This window comes from Salmo trutta, chromosome 13, assembly GCF_901001165.1.
Source record: "Salmo trutta chromosome 13, fSalTru1.1, whole genome shotgun sequence".
Taxonomy (NCBI): Eukaryota; Metazoa; Chordata; class Actinopteri; order Salmoniformes; family Salmonidae; genus Salmo; species Salmo trutta.
The window spans coordinates 88,474,628-88,496,601 of record NC_042969.1 but is presented as its reverse complement, the minus strand read 5'-3'; the positions used below and the strand labels follow the sequence as shown (position 1 = coordinate 88,496,601).

The 21,974-nt window shown below is 45.6% G+C and overlaps 1 protein-coding gene across 1 annotated transcript; it reads right to left on the bottom strand.

The window, feature by feature from the left end:
* Positions 1 to 269: 269 nt before the first annotated feature.
* On the bottom strand, positions 270 to 21,847 carry spred3 (sprouty related EVH1 domain containing 3). Its single transcript, XM_029773933.1, has 5 exons — positions 21,800 to 21,847; positions 18,607 to 18,772; positions 18,038 to 18,268; positions 2,933 to 3,097; positions 270 to 1,319 (listed from the first exon to the last, which is right to left on the bottom strand). The coding sequence occupies exons 1-5, from the start codon at positions 21,808 to 21,810 to the stop codon at positions 276 to 278; spliced, it is 1,617 nt and encodes a 538-aa protein (XP_029629793.1). The 5' UTR covers positions 21,811 to 21,847; the 3' UTR covers positions 270 to 275.
* Positions 21,848 to 21,974: the final 127 nt, after the last annotated feature.

Genomic DNA, 21,974 nt, shown 5'->3' with positions numbered 1-21,974 from the left:
GGGTCTAGCCCCCCTCCAACCCCCCGGGGTCTAGCCCCCCTCCAACCCCCTGGGGTCTAGCCCCCCTCCAACCCCCCGGGGTCTAGCCCCCCTCCAACCCCTCGGGGTCTAGCCCCCCTCCACCCCCCCTGGGCCTAGCCCCCCTCCCTCCCCCCTGGGTCTAGCCCCCCTCCCTCCCCCCTGGGTCTAGCCCCCCTCCACCCCCCCTGGGTCTAGCCCCCCTCTCCCTCCCCACTGCCCAACCCCCCCTGGGTCTAACCTCCCCAAGCCTGGCCTCACCGGACGGCCTTGTGCTTCCCCCCACAACAGCCGCACCTCTCTCCGCAACGCAGGCAAGCTCTCAGGGGCAGATAGCAGCACATGCAGGGCACGAACAGGGACAGAGCCAGGAGGGCCAGCCAGCGGGCGCAGCACAGGGGGTGGGGATGACCCTCCCCTAGAGAGTCCTCGCAGGAACACGGTTCCCAGAACTCTCCCTCTGAGTCTGACATACAGTGGTAAAGCAGACTCTCTGCGCACCACACACAGGTCCACTGGCGCAGGCAGTGTAGGGCGGGGTCGGGGGCGTCCCGGCAACGGCCCCGCCCGTTCTCTGATTGGCTGAACACGGAGCGGCAGTAGACACAGCGCGACGAACACGACGACCCCGCCGGACACGGACTGTCCTCGTCTGGGGAGATGGCCGGATCACCGTCGTTACCATCCCCACTTCCCGCTGCTGCCACTCCTCCTCCTCCTCCGCCTCCTCCTCCTCCTCGCTTGCGAGTCCGTGAGCGGGGAGTGGCCAGAGAGGTGTGGATGCAGCAAGGGGAGGGACTTCCCTTCCCGGTCTCTTGGGGCGATCCGGCCCCCGACGAGCCTCCAGATACAGCATTGGGCATGGAGGCCACGCAGGTGGGCGAGGAAGAGGAGGAGAGACGCTGGGAACCTTTATTGTCCAGAGTGACCGTCACCTCGCAGCCCGCCGTGCCAACACCCGCCACCTCCTTCTCAAAACGCACCACACACAGCTCTGTGGACTTGTCCTGTACGCTGCCCCCACTACCCACCACCACCCCTCCAGTTAGACCACCCACCATGGTCCTCTGCGCACCGGCGCGCCGGTAATCCTCGTACCCCCGAGAACCCCATAGGTCCTTACAGGGGTCCAGGCTGCGCAGATCTCCCTCCTCTAGTAGAGAGATGGTGGGGGAGAGAGGGGACGAGGTTGGGGGGCCCTTTGGAGGAGTGGGGGGAGCAGGGGGAGGTGGAGGAGGGGACGGAGGGTTTAACACAGCGGTGACTTGGGAGAGTTGGTGCTGCATAGGCCTGGTGTGGATCTGAAGAGAGGAAGATGACGAGAATAGGAGACTTAACAATTACAGCAATGTGGATCCATCGCAGCATCAGCAGTGGTGAGGTGTGATCTAGTCTTTACCTGGGCAGCAGTAGTAGTGAGGTGTGTTCTAGTCTTTACCTGGGCAGCAGTAGTGGTGAGGTGTGATCTAGTCTTTACCTGGGCAGCAGTAGTAGTAGTAGTGAGGTGTGTTCTAGTCTTTACCTGGGCAGTAGTAGTAGTAGTAGTAGTAGTAGTAGTAGTAGTAGTGGTGAGGTGTGTTCTAGTCTTTACCTGGGCAGTAGTAGTAGTAGTAGTAGTGAGGTGTGTTCTAGTCTTTACCTGGGCAGTAGTAGTAGTAGTAGTAGTAGTAGTAGTAGTAGTAGTAGTAGTAGTGGTGAGGTGTGTTCTAGTCTTTACCTGGGCAGTAGTAGTAGTAGCAGTAGTGAGGTGTGTTCTAGTCTTTACCTGGGCAGTAGTAGTAGTAGTAGTAGTAGTAGTAGTAGTAGTAGTAGTAGTAGTAGTAGTAGTAGTGAGGTGTGTTCTAGTCTTTACCTGGGCAGTAGTAGTAGTAGTAGTAGTGAGGTGTGTTCTAGTCTTTACCTGGGCAGTAGTAGTAGTAGTAGTAGTGAGGTGTGTTCTAGTCTTTACCTGGGCAGTAGTAGTAGTAGTAGTAGTAGTAGTAGTAGTAGTAGTAGTAGTAGTGAGGTGTGTTCTAGTCTTTACCTGGGCAGTAGTAGTAGTAGTGAGGTGTGTTCTAGTCTTTACCTGGGCAGTAGTAGTGGTGAGGTGTGTTCTAGTCTTTACCTGGGCAGCAGTAGTAGTAGTAGTAGTAGCAGTAGTAGTAGTAGTAGTAGTAGTAGTAGTAGTAGTAGTAGTAGTAGCAGTAGTAGTAGTGAGGTGTGTTCTAGTCTTTACCTGGGCAGTAGTAGCAGTAGTAGTAGTGAGGTGTGTTCTAGTCTTTACCTGGGCAGTAGTAGTAGTAGTAGTAGTGAGGTGTGTTCTAGTCTTTACCTGGGCAGTAGTAGTAGTAGTAGTAGTAGTAGTAGTAGTAGTAGTAGCAGTAGTAGTGGTGAGGTGTGTTCTAGTCTTTACCTGGGCAGTAGTAGTAGTAGTAGTAGTGAGGTGTGTTCTAGTCTTTACCTGGGCAGTAGTAGTAGTGGTGAGGTGTGTTCTAGTCTTTACCTGGGCAGTAGTAGTAGTAGTAGTAGTAGTAGTAGTAGTAGTAGTAGTAGTAGTAGTGGTGAGGTGTGTTCTAGTCTTTACCTGGGCAGTAGTAGTAGTAGTAGTGGTGAGGTGTGTTCTAGTCTTTACCTGGGCAGCAGTAGTAGTAGTAGTAGTAGTGGTGAGGTGTGTTCTAGTCTTTACCTGGGCAGTAGTAGTAGTAGTAGTAGTGAGGTGTGTTCTAGTCTTTACCTGGGCAGTAGTAGTAGTAGTAGTAGTGAGGTGTGTTCTAGTCTTTACCTGGGCAGCAGTAGTAGTAGTGGTGAGGTGTGTTCTAGTCTTTACCTGGGCAGGTGTGGTGTTGTTGAGGTGTGTTCTAGTCTTTACCTGGGCAGTAGTAGTAGTAGTAGTAGTAGTAGTAGTAGTAGTGGTGAGGTGTGTTCTAGTCTTTACCTGGGCAGGTGTGGTGGTGGTGAGCGTGTGGGACGCTCCGAAGCTAAACTCCTCGGAGGTGGAGCGTACGAAGCAGGTGGAGGAGGACTCGCTGGTTACTATGGTGACGGGCTTGGGAAGCATCTCCTTCCGGCTGTTGGAAGATGACTCACTTCCTGTATGGGACTGACATCATCAAACTATAGGTCAGAGGTCATGCAGACCGACACACTACAGGTCAGAGGTCATCAGTGGGCTGTTGTGGAGCAGGTTGAGAGCTTCAAGTTCATTGGTGTCCACATCAACAACAAACTATCATGGTCCAAACACACCAAGACAGTCGTGAAGAGGGCACGACAACACCTTTTCCCCCTCAGGAGACTGAAAAGAGTCAGCATGGGCCCTCAGATCCACCACAGCTGCACCATCGAGAGCATCCTGACGTTGCATCACCGCCTGGTATGGCAACTGCTCGGGCTCCGACTGCAAGGCACTACAGAGGCTAGTGCGTACGGCACAGTACATTACTGGGGTCAAGCTTCCTGCCATCCAGGACCTCTATACCAGGCGGTGTCAGAGGAAGGCCCTAAAAATGTACGAAGATTCCAGCCACCCAAGTCATAGACTGTTCTCTCTGCTACCACACGGCAAGCGGTACCGGAGCGCCAAGTCTAGGTCCAAAAGGCTCCTGAACAGCTTCTACCCCCAAGCCATAAGACTCCTGAACTATTAATCAAATGGCTACCCAGAATATTTACATTGACCACCTCCTTTTTATACGCTGCTGCTTCTACTTGCTGTTTTTTTAAAATGTTTTATCTATGTTGTCACTTAACCCCCACCTAGATGTACAAATTACCTGGACTAACCTGTACCCCCAGACATTGACTCTGTACCCTCTGTATATAGCCTCATTACTAACCTGTACCCCTGTATATAGCCTCATTACTAACCTGTACCCCCTGTATATAGCCTCATTACTAACCTGTACCCCTGTATATATTCTCATTACTAATCTGTACCCCCTGTATATAGCCTCATTACTAACCTGAACCCCTGTATATAGCCTCCTTACTAACCTGTACCCCCTGTATGTAGCCTCATTACTAAGCTGTACCCCTGTATATAGCCTCATTACTAACCTGTACTCCTGTATATATTCTCATTACTAATCTGTACCCCCTGTATATAGCCTCATTACTAACCTGTACCCCTGTATATAGCCTCCTTACTAACCTGTACCCCCTGTATATAGCCTCATTACTAACCTGTACCCCTGTATATAGCCTCATTACTAACCTGTACCCCTGTATATAGTCTCATTACTAACCTGTACCCCTGTATATAGCCTCATTACTAACCTGTACCCCTGTATATAGCCTCATTACTAACCTGTACCCCTGTATATAGCCTCATTACTAACCTGTACCCCTGTATATATTCTCATTACTAACCTGTACCCCTGTATATAGCCTCATTACTAACCTGTACCCCTGTATATAGCCTCATTACTAACCTGTACCCCTGTATATATTCTCATTACTAACCTGTACCCCTGTATATAGCCTCATTACTAACCTGTACCCCCTGTATATAGCCTCATTACTAACCTGTACCCCCTGTATATAGCCTCATTACTAACCTGTACCCCTGTATATAGTCTCATTACTAACCTGTACCCCCTGTATATAGTCTCATTACTAACCTGTACCCCTGTATATAGCCTCATTACTAACCTGTACCCCCTGTATATAGTCTCATTACTAACCTGTACCCCTGTATATAGCCTCATTACTAACCTGTACCCCTGTATATAGTCTCATTACTAACGTGTACCCCTGTATATAGTCTCATTACTAACCTGTACCCCTGTATATAGCCTCATTACTAACCTGTACCCCTGTATATAGCCTCATTATTGTTATTTTACTGTTGCTTTTATTTTTTACTTTAGTTCATTTTTAATATTTATCTCAACTCTTAATTTTATTAAAACTGCTGGTAAAGGGTTTGTGAATAAGCAGAGGTCATCACACTGTAGACTGACAGACTGACTGTAGAATGACAGACTGTAGACTGACAGACTGTAGACTGACAGACTGTAGACTGACACACTGTGGACTGACAGACTGTAGACAGACAGACTGTACAGTCGTGGCCAAAAGTTTTGAGAATGACACAAATATTAATTTTCACAGTCTGCTGCCTCAGTTTGTATGATGGCAATTTTCATATACTCCAGAATGTTATGAAGAGTGATCAGATGAATTGCAATTAATTGCAAAGTCCCTCTTTGCCATGCAAATGAACTGAATCCCCAAAAAACATTTCCACTGCATTTCAGCCCTGCCACAAAAGGACCAGCTGACATCATGTCAGTGATTCTCTCGTTAACACAGGTGTGAGTGTTGACGAGGACAAGGCTGGAGATCACTCTGTCATGCTGATTGAGTTCGAATAACAGACTGGAAGCTTCAAAAGGAGGTGTGGTGCTTGGAATCATTGTTCTTCCTCTGTCATCCATGGTTACCTGCAAGGAAACACGTGCCGTCATCATTGCTTTGCACAAAAAGGGTTTCACAGGCAAGGATATTGCTGCCAGTAAGACTGCACCTAAATCAACCATTTATCGGATCATCAAGAACTTCAAGGAGAGCGGTTCAATTGTTGTGAAGAAGGCTTCAGGGCGCCCAAGAAAGTCCAACAAGCACCAGGACCGTCTCCTAAAGTTGATTCAGCTGCGGGATCGGAGCACCACCAGTACAGAGCTTGCTCAGGAATGGCAGCTGGCAGGTGTGAGTGCATCTGCACGCACAGTGAGGTGAAGACTTTTGGAGGATGGCCTGGTGTCAAGAAGGGCAGCAAAGAAGCCACTTCTCTCCAGGAAAAACATCAGGGACAGACTGATATTCTGCAAAAGGTACAGGGATTGGACTGCTGAGGACTGGGGTAAAGTCATTTTCTCTGATGAATACCCTTTCCGATTGTTTGGGGCATCCGGAAAAAAGCTTGTCCGGAGAAGACAAGGTGAGCGCTACCATCAGTCCTGTGTCATGCCAACAGTAAAGCATCCCGATACCATTCATGTGTGGGGTTGCTTCTCAGCCAAGGGAGTGGGCTCACTCACAATTTTGCCTAAGAACACAGCCATGAATAAAGAATGGTACCAACACATCCTCCGAGAGCAACTTCTCCCAACCATCCAGGAAGAGTTTGGTGACGAACAATGCCTTTTCTCAGCATGATGGAGCACCTTGCCATAAGGCAAAAGTGATAACCAAGTGGCTCGGGGAACAAAACAAAAATATTTTGGGTCCATGGCCAGGAAACTCCCCAGACCTTAATCCCATTGAGAACTTGTGGTCAATCCTCAAGAGGCGGGTGGACAAACAAAAACCCACAAATTCTGACAAACTCCAAGCATTGATTACGCAAGAACGGGCTGCCATCAGTCAGGATGTGGCCCAGAAGTTAACTGACAGCATGCCAGGGCGGATTGCAGAGGTCTTGAAAAACAAGGGTCAACATTGCAAATTTTGACTCTTTGCATCAACTTCATGTAATTGTCAATAAAAGCCTTTGACACTTATGAAATGCTTGTAATTATACTTCAGTATTCCATAGTAACATCTGACAAAAATATCTAAAACACACTGAAGCAGCAAACTTTGTGAAAATTAACATTTGTGTCATTTTCAAAACTTTTGGCCACGACTGTAGACTGACAGACTGCAGACTGACACACTGTGGACTGACACACTGTGGACTGACAGACTGTGGACTGACAGACTGTGGACTGACGCTGTGGACTGACACACTGTGGACTGACGCTGTAGACTGAGACTGTAGACTGACAGATTGTGAACTGACAGACTGTAGACTGACACACTGTAGACTAGAGGTCGACCGATTAATCGGAATGGCCGATTAATTGGGGACGATTTCAAGTTTTCATAACAATCGGTAATCGGTATTTTTGGCCATCGATTTGCCAATTTTTTTTTTTTATATATTTTTTTGTTTTGTTTACACCTTTATTTAACTAGGAAAATCAGATTAAAAACACATTCTTATTTTCAATGACGGCCTAGGAACGGGGGTTAACTGCCTTGTTCAGGGGGGATTCGTTTTTGCAACCTTCCGGTTACTAGTCCAACGCTCTAACCACCTGCCTTACATTGCACTCCACGAGGAGCCTGCATGGCAGGCTGACTACCTGTTACGCGAGGGCAGCAAGAAGCCAAGGTAAGTTGCTAGCTAGCATTAGACTTATAAAAAACTATCAATCTTAACATAATCACTAGTTAACTACACATGGTTGATGATATTACTAGTTTATCTAACGTGTCCTGCGTTGCATATAATCGATGCGGTGCCTGTTAATTTCCCATCGAATCACAGCCTACTTCGCCAAACGGGTGTTGAAGAAATAAAAAATAAAATATCTAGGAACATGGGACACTATACAAACGTTTGGATATAATTGTATTGAGTAAATGTATATATGAACAATAATATAAACACAACATTGTAAAGTGTTGGTCCCATGTTTCATGAGCTGAAATAAAAGATCCCAGAAATGTTCCATACGCACAAAAAGCTTATTTCTCTCAGATTTGTGCAGAAATGTGTTTACATCCCTGTTAGTGAGCATTTCTCCTTCGTCAAGATAATCCATCCACCTGACAGGTGTGGCGTATCAATAATCTGATTCAACAGCACTACCGCCCCGTCACTTCTGTCATCATGAAGTGCTTTGAGACGCTCGTTAAGGATCATATCACCTCCACCTTACCTGTCACCCTAGACCCACTTCAATTTGCTTACCGCCCCAATAGTCTACCACAGTGCCATCCGTTTTGTCACCAAAGCCCCATATACTACCCACCACTGCAACCTGTTATGCTCTCGTTGGCTGGCCCTCGCTTCATACTCGTCGCCAAACCCACTGGCTCCAGGTCATCGATAAGTCTCTGCTAGGTAAAGCCCCGCCTTATCTCAGCTCACTGGTCACCATAGCAGCACTCACCTGTAGCACGTGCTCCAGCAGGTATATCTCACTGGTCATCCCCAAAGCCAATTCCTCCTTTGGTCGCCTTTCCTTCCAGTTCTCTGCTGCCAATGACTGGAACGAACTGCAAAAATCTCTGAAGCTGGAGACTCATATCTCCCTCACTAACTTTAAGCACCAACTGTCAGAGCAGCTTACAGATCACTGCACCTGTACACAGCCCATCTGTAAATAGCCCGCCCAACTACCTCATCCCCATACTATATTTATTTATTTATTTTGCTCCTTTGCACCCCTGTATCTCTACTTGCACATTCATCTTCTGCACATCTACCATTCCAGTGTTTAATTGCTATATCGTAATTATTTCGCCACTATGACCTATTTTATTGCCTTACCTCCCTAATCTTACCTCATTTGCACACACTGTATATATATATATATATGTATACAGTGTGTGGTTTGTGTCGAACTGCTTTGCTTTATCTTGGCTAGGTCGCAATTGCAAATGAGAACTTGTTCTCAACTAACCTACCTGGTTAAATAAAGGTGAAATAAATAAATTAAAATAGATCCACAGACGATGCATTCGCCATCACACTGCACACTGCCCTATCCCATCTGGACAAGAGGAATACCTATGTAAGAATGCTGTTCATCGATTACAGCTCAGCATTCAACACCATAGCGCCCTCCAAACTCATCATCAAGCTGGAGGCCCTGGGTCTCAACCCCTCCCTGTGCAATTGGGTCCTGGACTTTCTGACGGGCCGCCCCCAGGTGGTGAAGGTAGGAAACAACATCTCCACTTTGCTGATCCTCAACACTGGGGCCCCACAAGGGTGCATGCTCAGCCCTCTCCTGTACTCCCTGTTCCCCCATGACTGCGTGGCCATGTACGCCTCCAACTCAATCATCAAGTTTGCAGACGACACTACAGTTGTGGGCTTGATTACCAACAACGACGAGACGGCCTACAGGGAGGAGGTGAGGGCCCTCGGAGTGTGGTGTCAGGAAAATAACCTCTCACTCAACGTCAACAAAACAAAGGAGATGATCGTGGACTTCAGGAAACAGCAGAGGGAGCAGCCCCCTATCCACATCGACGGGACAGTAGTGGAGAAGGTGGAAAGTTTTAAGTTCCTTGGCGTACACAACATGGACAAACTGAAATGGTCCACCCACACAGACAGCGTGGTGAAGAGGGCGCAACAAACTACCTGCCCTCCAGGACACCTGCACCACCCGATGTCACAGGAAGGCCAAAAAGATCATCAAGGACAACAACCACCCGAGCCACTACCTGTTCACCCCGCTATCATCCAGAAGGAGAGGACAGTACAGGTGCATCAAAGCTGGGACCGAGAGACTGAAAAATAGCTTCTATCTCAAGGCCATCAGACTGTTAAACAGCCATCACTAACACAGAGAGGCTGCTGCCTACATACAGACTCTAAATCATTGGCCATTTTAATAAATGGAACACTAGTCACTTTAAATAATGTCACTTTAATGTTTACATATCTTTCATTACACATCTCATATGTATATACCGTAATTTCCGGACTATTAAGCGCACCTGAATATAAGCCGCACCCATTGAATAAAAAACAAATATTATTTTGAACATAAATAAGCCGCACATGTCTATAAGCCGCAGGTGCCTACCGGTACATTGAAACAAATGAACTTTACACAGGCTTTAACAAAACACGGCTTGTAACAAAAATAAATAGGCTTTAACGAAACACGGCTTGTAACAAAAATAAATAGGCTTTAACGAAACACGGCTTGTAACAAAAAAGAAAAAATTAGCAGTAAGCTTTAGTTGTCTTTTTGCACTGAGTCAATTCCTCACGCTGCTGTTTCCAACGTCTTATCATCGACTCATTAAGACCAAGCTCCCGTGCAGCAGCTCTATTTCCTTTTCCAACAGCCAGATCAATCGCCTTCAACTTGAAAGCTGCATCATATGCATTTCTCCGTGTCTTTGCCATGATGAGGGTGACAAAATGACTACCGTAATCAGAATGATGGGAAGTTTGAGAACGCTCGATTTAATCTAAACAGTAAACAAAAAAGTTGTTTGACCTTAACCCGTTCAGCAATTTCATTGGTCTAATGAAAGCTTCATGCCGCCAAAAAACTGAGCACGTCACAGAATGTGTTTTTTTGGAGAAAAAAAAATTTAAAGCGGGAAAAATCCATATATTAGCCGCGTCATTGTTTAAGCCGCGAGGTTCAAAGCCTGGGAAAAAAGTTGCGGCTTATAGTCCGGAATTTACGGTACTGTATTCTATACTACTGTATCTTAGTCTATGTCGCTCTGACATTGCTCATCCATATATTTATATATTCTTAGTTCCATTCATTTATACACTGCTCAAAAAAATAAAGGGAACACTTAAACAACACAATGTAACTCCAAGTCAATCACACTTCTGTGAAATCAAACTGTCCACTTAGGAAGCAACACTGATTGACAATAAATTTCACATGCTGTTGTGCAAATGGAATAGACAACAGGTGGAAATTATAGGCAATTAGCAAGACACCCCCAATAAAGGAGTGGTTCGGCAGGTGGTGACCACAGACCACTTCTCAGTTCCTACGCTTCCTGGCTGATGTTTTGGTCACTTTTGAATGCTGGCGGTGCTTTCACTCTAGTGGTAGCATGAGACGGAGTCTACAACCCACACAAGTGGCTCAGGTAGTGCAGCTCATCCAGGATGGCACATCAATGCGAGCTGTGGCAAGAAGGTTTGCTGTGTCTGTCAGCGTAGTGTCCAGAGCATGGAGGCGCTACCAGGAGACAGGCCAGTACATCAGGAGACGTGGAGGAGGCCGTAGGAGGGCAACAACCCAGCAGCAGGACCGCTACCTCCGCCTTTGTGCAAGGAGGAGCAGGAGGAGCACAGCCAGAGCCCTGCAAAATGACCTCCAGCAGGCCACAAATGTGCATGTGTCTGCTCAAACGGTCAGAAACAGACTCCATGAGGGTGGTATGAGGGCCCGACGTCCACAGGTGGGGGTTGTGCTTACAGCCCAACACCGTGCAGGACGTTTGGCATTTGCCAGAGAACACCAAGATTGGCAAATTCGCCACTGGCGCCCTGTGCTCTTCACAGATGAAAGCAAGTTCACACTGAGCACATGTGACAGACGTGACAGAGTCTGGAGACGCCGTGGAGAACGTTCTGCTGCCTGCAACATCCTCCAGCATGACCGGTTTCGCGGTGGGTCAGTCATGGTGTGGGGTGGCATTTCTTTGGGGGGCCACACAGCCCTCCATGTGCTCGCCAGAGGTAGCCTGACTGCCATTAGGTACCGAGATGAGATCCTCAGACCCCCTGTGAGACCATATGCTGGTGCGGTTGGCCCTGGGTTCCTCCTAATGCAAGACAATGCTAGACCTCATGTGGCTGGAGTGTGTCAGCAGTTCCTGCAAGAGGAAGGCATTGATGCTATGGACTGGCCCGCCGGTTCCCAGACCTGAATCCAATTGAGCACATCTGGGACATCCTTGTCTCGCTCCATCCACCAACGCCACGTTGCCACCACCGACTGTCCAGGAGTTGGCGGATGCTTTAGTCCAGGTCTGGGAGGAGATCCCTCAGGAGACCATCCGCCACCTCATCAGGAGCATACCCAGGCGTTATAGGGAGGTCGTACAGGCATGTGGAGGCCACACACACTACTGAGCCTCATTTTGACTTGTTTTAAGGACATGTGTGGTTTTCCACTTTAATTTTGAGTGTGACTCCAAATCCAGACCTCCATGGGTTGATAAATTGGATTTCCATTGATTATTTTTGTGTGATTTTGTTGTCAGCACATTCAACTATGTAAAGATAAAAGTATTTAATAAGATTATTTCATTCATTCAGATCTAGGATGTGTTATTTTAGTGTTCCCTTTATTTTTTTGAGCAGTATATTTGTGTGTATTAGGTACTTGTTAGACATTGCTGCACTGTCAGAACTAGAAGCACAAGCATTTCACTACACCCGCAATAACATCTGCTAAACACATGTATGTGACAAATAAAATGTGATCATTACACAGGTGCACCTTGTGCTGGGGACAATAAAAGGCCACTCTAAAATGTGCAATGACACAGATGTCTCACGTTGAGGGAATGTCCACCAGGGCAGTTGGCAGAGAATTGAATGTTCATTTCTCTACCATGAGCCGCCTCCAACGTCATTTTAGAGAATTTGACATTACGTCCGACCGGCCTCACAACCGCAGACCACGTGTAACCATTCCAGCCCAGGACCTCCACATTCGGCTTCTTCACCTGCGGGATCGTCTGAGACCAGCCAACCAGACAGCTGATGAAACTGAGGAGTATTTCTGTGGGGAAAACTGGCTGGGCCTGGCCTATGCCCACCCAAGGCTGTACCCCTGCCCAGTCATGTGAAATCCATAGATTACGGCCTAATGAATTCCTTTCAATTGTTTGATTTCCTTATATGAACTGTAACTTAGTAAAATCATAGAAATTGTTGCATGTTGCGTTTTATATTTCTGTTCAGTGTAGATCCAGGTTATTAATGTTGGTTCCTTTTCATTTTGAATTGAAGGTAGTTTGCTGCCCCTTTAGTCGACTGGTCGATTGTTTGGTCGATAGGCTGTTGGTCGACCCTAGATTTTTTTTAGTCGAGCATACGCAAATACATTTAGTTTTTTTCACGGCACCCGTCTGATTTCCGCCTGTCTCAGTGGACTAATCCATTAAGGAGACCGTGGGTATGCTGTGGGTATGCCGTGGATACGCAGTGGGTATGCCGTGGATACGCTGTGGGTATGCTCTGGGTTTTCTCTGGGTATGCTGTGGATAAGCTCTGGGTATGCTGTAGGTATGCTGTGGGTATGCTGTGGGTATGCTGTGGGTACGCCGTGGATATGCTGTGGATAAGCTGTGGGTATGCTGTGGGTATGCTGTGGGTACGCCGTGGATACGCTGTGGATAAGCTGTGGGTATGCTGTGGGTACGCCGTGGATACGCTGTGGATAAGCTGTGGGTATGCTCTGGGTATGCTGTGGGTTTTCTCTGGGTATGCTCTGGGTATGCTCTGGGTTTTCTCTGGGTATGCTCTGGGTATGCTGTGGGTATGCTGTGGGTATGCTCTGGGTATGCTGTGGGTATGCTGTGGGTATGCTCTGGGTATGCTGTGGGTATGCTGTGGGTACGCCGTGTATACGCTGTGGATAAGCTGTGGGTATGCTCTGGGTATGCTGTGGGTTTTCTCTGGGTATGCTCTGGGTATGCTGTGGGTTTTCTCTGGGTATGCTCTGGGTATGCTGTGTATTTTCTCTGGGTTTTCTCTAGGTATGCTGTGGGTATGCTGTGGGTATGCTCTGGGTATGCTGTGGGTATGCTGTGGGTATGCTGTGGGTATGCTCTGGGTATGCTGTGGGTATGCTCTGGGTATGCTGTGGGTATGCTGTGGATAAGCTCTGGGTATGCTGTAGGTATGCTGTGGGTATGCTGTGGGTATGCTGTGGGTATGCTCTGGGTATGCTGTGGATACGCTGTGGGTATCCTCTGGGTATGCTGTGGGTATGCTGTGGGTATGCTGTGGGTATGCTGTGGTCCAAAACTAAGGGGAGTGTGGCGAAGATGCTCTCCCGCCTTTCCTACATTGCATCATAACTTCATTGTGTGAATTGTTTGCCCTTTGTCTATCAATTCCCCATTACGTCCAGGGCATTCTGAAAGTATTCAGACTTCTTGACTTTTTCCACATTTTGTCACTTTACAGCCTTATTCTACAATTGATTAAATAAGTGTTTTCCATCAATCTTCACACAATACCCAATAATGACAAAGCGAAAACAGGTTTAGGATTTTGTGCAAGTTTATGAAAAAACAACAACAAAAAACAACCTTATTTATATAAATATTCAGACCCTTTGCTATGAGACTTAAAATTGAGCTCAGGTGCATCCTGTTTCCATTGATCATCCTTGAGATGTTTCTAAAAATTGATTGGAGTCCACCTGTGGTAAATTCAATTGATTTGGACATGATTTGGAAAGGCACACACTTGTCTATATAAGGTCCCACAGTTGACAGTGCATGTCAGCGCAAAAACCAAGCCATGAGGTCAAAGGAATTGTCCGTAGAGCTCCGAGACAGGATTGTGTCGAGGCACAGATCTGGGGAACGGTACCAAAACATGCAGCATTGAAGGTCCCCAAGAACACAGTGGCCTCCATCATTCTGAAATGGAAGAAGTTTGGAACCACCTAGACACTTTCTAGAGGTGGCCGCCCGGCTAAACTGAGCAATCGGGGGAGAAGAGCCTTGGTCAGGGAGGTGATTAAGAACCCGATGGTCACTCTGACAGAGCTCCAGAGTTACTCTGAGGAGATGGGAGAACCTTCCAGAAAGGCAACCATATCTGCATCACTCCACCAATCAGGCCTTCATGGTAGAGTGGCCAGACAGAAGCCACTCCTCAGTAAAAGGTAAATGACAGCCCGCTTGGAGTTTGCCAAAAGGCACCTAAAGGACTCTCAGACCATGAGAAACAAGATTCTCTGGTCTGATGAAACCAAGATTGAACTCTTTGGCCTGAATGCCAAGCATCACGTCTGGGAGACCTGGCACCATCCCTACGGTGAAGCATGGTGGCGGCAGCATCATATTGTGGGGATGATTTTCAGCGGCAGGGACTGGGAGACTAGTCAGGATCGAGGGGAAAGATAAACGGGGCAAAGTACAGAGAGATCCTTGATGAAAACCTGCTCCAGAGCTCTCAGGACCTCAGACTGGGGCGAAGGTTCACCTTCCAACAGGACAACAACCCTAAGCACACAGCCAAGAGAATGCAGAAGTGGCTTCGGGACAAGTCTCTGAATGTCCTTGAGTGGCCCAGCCAGAGCCCGGACTTGAACCCGATCTAACATCTCTGGAGAGACCTGAAAATAGCTGTGCAGCGACACTCCCAATCCAACCTGACAGAGCTTGAGAGGATCTGCAGAGAAGAATGGAAGAAACTCCCCAAATACAGGTGTGCCAAGCTTGTAGCGTCATACCCAAGAAGACTTAATGCTGTAATCACTGCCAAAGGTGCTTCAACAAAGTACTGATTAAAGGGTCTGAATACTTATGTAAATGTGATAATTTGTTTTTTTTAGTTAATACATTTGCAAACATTTCTAAAAACCTGTTTTTGCGTTGTCAACATGGGGTATTGTGATGTCATTATGGGGTATTGTGATGTCATTATGGGGTATTGGGATGTCATTATAGGGTGTTGTGATGTCATTATGGGATATTGTGATGTCATTATGGGATATTGTGTGTAGATTGATGAGGGGGGAAAAAACAACTTAATCCATTTTAGAATAAGGCCGTAACGTAACAAAATGTGGAAAAAGGGGTCTGAATACTTTCCGAATGAGTAGTAACCTACATCTGCCGTTAATTCCCATAATCTCTAATGCTTGATCATTTCTGTTAATGCATTCAATATTATTATTACAGTCGTTACAGTTCTTATTGTCAGAGTGGACACGTTGTTTGTAGACCTCACAACCTATGCTACACTTGTGAGAAACAAGTTATGGTTTATTTCATTCCATTTACGAGTTTTGTAAATGTATTCCTTGTCTTCTGTTTGGAGCGCTCCTGTCAATGTTGAATAAGGAGGCGCAACTGATTACTCATATAGAAAGTAGGCCTGTGCCCGTTTGGGGATGTCTGATAGTATTTCTGATTGTCTTAACCCACTAATGAGCTGTGGAGCTTCAAAGTATTTTGTTCTTCACCTCAAAACTGCAAACAAAGTTATTTAAAAAATAATAATAATTAAATCAATTGAGAATGACAATATAGTTCCTCAATGTATTTGAAAAATATTTCCATCTCTCTCCCTTTCGATAACCACTCGGCGTGAAAAGGTAAAAATGTAATGCTCTGATCCAGTGAAAAGGCCTTAAAATACCTGATTACTTCTTATCCCTTTTGCACAAATAGCCTACATCTGTGTCTGTCCCGAGCTCACCAGCACAGGAAACACTGACGGACCAGAATATTTTATACAATGTTGCAAGTTTGCTAGCTCAAGTGTCGGTCCATGTAATTTCTAGGATATGTATTTTTTAAAATCAAGATATTTTCTACCTGCAGGCTGCAATGTTTTTATTTGTTGGCTTTATGAAGGCTATTTTTAGTTTAGAAGTTACTTTAATATTTGTATCGTTTTGATTTTGATAGAATGTAGATTAACAACATAATAATGATTTTTTTTGAGATAGAAAGACTATTCGAAATGAAATGTGCATATGAATATCATAACTGGCATGCAAATCGGTAGAAACGGTCGGATAAATTGGCACTCTGAATTGGAAAAGGTTGCCGACCGCGGGTGTAGCCTATTACCGGCAACTTCAGCAGAATGACCGAATCTGAAAAGGCCACCAGCAGCAAGAGGAGGAGGATGGTCGGGAACAGGATTATTCCTGCTATCTTGATCTCTGTCTCCCTCTTGAGTCATTTGCGTGTCTTAATTATTTAATCAAACAGAGCGTGCTTAAAGCATTTTACAAGCTCAGTACATATAGTTGATTTTAGGTGTGACTATCTATGGAAAAATAAACTTCAAACATTTCAGCCAATCAATGGTCACCAACCTTTTCTGAGTCAAGATCACTTTCGCAGTCAAAAAGCAAACTGAGATCTACCGCTCAGAATTTTGATGACTCACTTCCTGTATGGGACTGACATCATCAAAACTACAGGTCAGAGGTCTTCACACTAGACTGACACACTACAGGTCAGAGGACATCACATTGTAGACTGACACACTACAGGTCATCAGAGATCATGTAGACTGACACACACTACAACTCCTAGAAATATAATCTAGATATTTAGAAAATAGATTATATTTGTATACATGTACCACAGTCGGAGACAGACTACACATCCGTGTACATTCTATTCTCAGTACACAACATGATCCAGGACCGACACGATCACATGACCGTCTTGATCCAGGACCGACATGATCACATGACCGTCTTGATCCAGGACCGACACAATCACATGACCGTCTTGATCCAGGACCGACACAATCACATGACCGTCTTGATCCAGGACCGACACCATCACATGACCGTCTTGATCCAGGACCGACACAATCACATGACCGTCTTGATCCAGGACCGACACGATCACATGACCGTCTTGATCCAGGACCGACACGATCACATGACCGTCTTGATCCAGGACCGACACAATCACATGACCGTCTTGATCCAGGACCGACACAATCACATGACCGTCTTGATCCAGGACCGACAGAGAGTGAACAACACAATCTCTGTATGCCCCCGCCCACTGATTATTAATTGAACCAATCACATTTGTTCTGCCCTCAGAACAACATTGAATAAAGGAAACTAAACTCCACTAAACAGATCCTAGATCTAATCTGATCCTGGATCTAATCTGATCCTGGATCTAATCTGATCCTATATCTAATCTGATCCTATATCTAATCTGATTCTGGATCTAATCTGATCCTAGATCTAATCTGATCCTATATCTAATCTGATTCTAGATCTAATCTGATCCTGGATCTAATCTGATTCTGGATCTAATCTGATCCTAGATCTAATCTGATCCTAGATCTAATCTGATCCTAGATCTAATCTGATTCTGGATCTAATTTGATTCTGGATCTAATCTGATTCTGGATCTAATCTGATTCTGGATCTAATCTGATCCTAGATCTAATCTGATCCTAGATCTAATCTGATTCTGGATCTAATCTGATCCTAGATCTAATCTGATCCTAGATCTAATCTGATCCTAGATCTAATCTGATCCTAGATCTAATCTGATTCTGGATCTGATCCTGGATCTAATCTGATCCTATATCTAATCTGATCCTGGATCTAATCTGATTCTATATCTAATCTAATCCTAGATCTAATCTGATCCTAGATCTAATCTGATCCTGGATCTAATCTGATCCTAGATCTAATCTGATCCTAGAGCTAATCTGATTCTGGATCTAATCTGATCCTATATCTAATCTGATTCTAGATCTAATCTGATCCTAGATCCGTGTGTATAAAAGGATGAAGCCACTCACTGCTTGACCATCGTCCTCAGTGTCGCCCTCTTCAGGCGTGGAGGAGGAAGGAGATTCAGAGCCGCGGTCCAGCTTATCGATGACCGCCTGGAGGCCGCGCTCGAAGGAGATGGCATCAGCAGGACTCTGGAACGTCAGCCCAAACTTACGTTCCTCCACTCGCCAGTGATGAAAGATAGGGTTCACTTTGTTGTAGACCAGCCCCTTCTGCACAGCACACTCCAGCACCGGCTATATATACACACACACACACACACACACACACACACACACACACACACACACACACACACACACCACACACACACCACACACACACACACACACACACACACACACAGGTGTTGAAGCGCGATCACTACACCAGCAATCCACCGTCCTCCAAAAACAAGAGCTCCCACAAACGCTGTACCATATCGTTAGGGTTAGCACATGAATTACATTAGTCCAAAAAAATAATTTCACTGTGTTTGATTTAGTTTGCCTCATACAACGATAACCAATGGACTAGTCCTCAGGTGGTACAGCACTGGAGACAGGCGTGACACACACACACACACAAGACTCACCGCTCGGTCGCGTAGCCGTTCTCCGCGTACAATGTATTCTCTCCGCCCCCTGCCTTCATGGCTCCTCCCTTTACATATTACCACGTGACTGAGGCCGCCGCCCCCCAGGGGTACCCAGCCGCCGCTGGAGTCGTCCCGTGTCATCACCACGGCTCTGACACGCACACTGAGGAGAGACGACAGGAGATTACATACATAAACACACACACACACACACAGTACAGAACACACACATTTAAATACCATACATAAACACAATGATACACACACACACACTGTACAGAACACACACATTCAAATACCATACATAAACACAATGATACACACACACACACTGTACAGAACACACACATTTATGCACAAATTAATTCATACACACACACACACACACACGGTTGAAAAGGAGAGAAACAATTGGAAACACAACCACCCTATGTAATACAATTTGATTGCTGTCTTTACCATGTTGCAGAGGCAACTGGTTATACATGAAATGAACAGAGTAGGAAAGTTCTTACAAGTTCACACCTATTTAATTAATAAGCATTCATATGCAGAGAGATAGTAAGGCAGAAAGATAGTAAGGCAGAGAGATAGTAAGGCAGAAAGATATAGAGATATAGACAGAGATAGTAAGGCAGAGAAATAGGTAGGCAGAAAGATATATAGATAGTAAGGCAGAGAGATAGTAAGGCAGAAAGATATAGAGATATAGACAGAGAGATAGTAAGGCAGAGAGATAGTAAGGCAGAAAGATATAGAGATATAGACAGAGAGACAGTAAGGCAGAGAGATATAGAGATATAGACAGAGAGATAGTAAGGCAGAGAGATAGTAAGGCAGAAAGATATAGAGATATAGACAGAGAGACAGTAAGGCAGAGAGATATAGAGATATAGACAGAGAGATAGTAAGGCAGAGAGATAGTAAGGCAGAAAGATATAGAGATATAGACAGAGAGACAGTAAGGCAGAGAGATATAGAGATATAGACGGAGAGAGATATAGACAGACAGAGAGAGGGAGAGCGACAGAGAGAGCGAGAGAGACAAGCAGAGAGAGAGAGAGACAGAGATTATAGACAGAGAGATTATAGACAGGGAGAGAGATTATAAACAGAGAGAGATATTATAGACAGAGAGAGAGAGAAAGCGACAGGCATAGAGATTATAGACCGACAGAGATTATAAAGAAGAGAGAGCGACAGAGAAAGATTATAGACAGGCAGTGAGAGTGACATACAGAGATATTATAGACAGGCAGAGAGATTATAAGGAAGAGAGAGAGAGCGACAGACAGAGAGATTATAGACAGGCAGAGAGAGAGACAGGCAGAGAGAAAGAGAGAGAACATACAATCATGTTACAAATTACAACATAATCATGCTATGGTCTGTTGACACTGGCTACGATATCAAGCGTCACTTAAAAATATATATATATTTAACCTTTATTTAACTAGGCAAGTCAGTTCAGAACAAATTCTTATTTACAGTGACGGTCTACTCCGGCCAAACCCGGACGACGCTGGTCCAATTGTACACCGCCCTATGGAACTCCCAATCACGGCCGGTTGTGATACAGCCTGGATTCAAACCAGGGTGTGTTTCGTGATGCCACTCCGGAAACCTAACTGTTTTATCAACATCCTTCTCACGTTTCAAAAGGTGAAGATTAATTTTTCAACAACAAAAAAAAGCACCACTCCATTTTACATGTATTTATTTTGTTAGTCGTGATGTTTGTCTATTTCCTAACCTCAGTAGGACCTACTCCTATAGAAGCATAGCAGAGCCCCACTACAGGACGACGAGCCCCACCGTGGATATCAACCGTAGGAAGGGACGGAAGTAGACAGGTTTTTATAATGGACGGTCACGTGAACAAGGTAAATCTAATCTCGCCTAGGATGTGATGACTGCACCAATGAACACAGAACAAGTTGAGAGTGAATATTATATTATTATACAGCTAAAAAATACAAATAAACAATAAACCATATCTGGGTTTGTTTTAGAACGACCACGACTCTTATTCCTGAGTAATGTAGTGTCACGGGGGGAAATGGCACGGAATGAAAGGCATATAGAGGCAAGGCGAGAATGACCGAATGGGAGGTGGGAGCAAGAAGAATTGTTTCCCAGATGTATCAATGAACGCGCCCATTCGCCATCCGAGCGAGGCCCTGTCCTTCTCCTCTCCTCGGCCAGATGCACCATGAATGACGGTTTTAAATGCCATCACCGTGGATCGACAGGACTGCTTAAAGACACGGGCATCACATCGTTCCATTATTGTTGCGATAATGGTAAAAGAAAAACATTGCGTTGTCCTCTCTCCCCCCGACTGCCTGCTCATCACACACTACGCTGCTATACGCACTCGCTCGCTAACACATCCTCATATTCCTTATTTTATGAATGAAATACAATTTTTTTTTAAACCACAGTGATTTAAACCGATGTGCAATATCTCGAAGAGATAGAGAGAAGAAAAAAAAAATGCAATCGTTTGGAGGAGAAAAAAAAGGGAGAGATGAGTGGGTGCGATAGATGGGGGGAGGGGGCGACGAGAAAAGAGAAGGAGAGGAGGGGTTGAGGAAGAGGACGAGAGAAAAATCACATTTCATTCATAAAGTTGGGCTTTAAAAATCATAATGAAACCCGAGACGCGTTGATAAAAAAAAAATCCCATCGCCAACATCCCTCCCTAGGCTTACTGGATCCTGTGTCTGTGAATGAGAGCTTGGCCAAAACTCGCCATATTTTGTCCATTTCTTCCAATACATTTTACACATTGACTTGATTTATTTAACGGTTAAATAGAAGTCCTCGCCACTGCGTGACTATTACCTGGCGTTTCTCACAGTGGGTTTTTAATCATTCGATTAGAAGCCGTGTTATCTTTGATTAGGTCTTTACATCGTTTAATATTGTAGCCCCCCCCATGTGACCCTAATCATATATCCATATTTATCACCTATTTGCCTGAATATATCGGGAATAGGGTGTATACTGCTGATACAAGGCTACGTAATGATGTTTATCCTCAACTATATCAATAGACTGTACCTTTTGTCTATCCTGAGGTTCCCTTCTTGTGTAACATCGGTGCTTATCACAGATTCATGTAATGACCAAGCTAAATTGATTTCATGTAATATTGTTATGAATAAAAAAAAAGATACGGACTTACTCGCCCTCCATGTCTCGGTGTTGCCGCTGCTTCGAGCTCCCTGCCCCGGTATCCCTGTCCTTTAGATTCCCCCCCCCACCACCCCCCCACCCCCCCCTTAGCCAGAACACACACACGCGGACACTCACACCCTCACTCTGTCACTCTCTCGTTCTATCTCACTCTCTGCTCTCAT

Bases quoted from the DNA above. Each gene is read 5' to 3' on its own strand.
- spred3 (XM_029773933.1), bottom strand. The intron at 18,269-18,606 runs GTGAGTCTTGTG...GTGTATATATAG, and splicing joins AACGGCTACGCGACCGAGCG to CCGGTGCTGGAGTGTGCTGT. The intron at 1,320-2,932 runs GTAAAGACTAGA...TCCTCTCTTCAG, and splicing joins CCACCACCACACCTGCCCAG to ATCCACACCAGGCCTATGCA.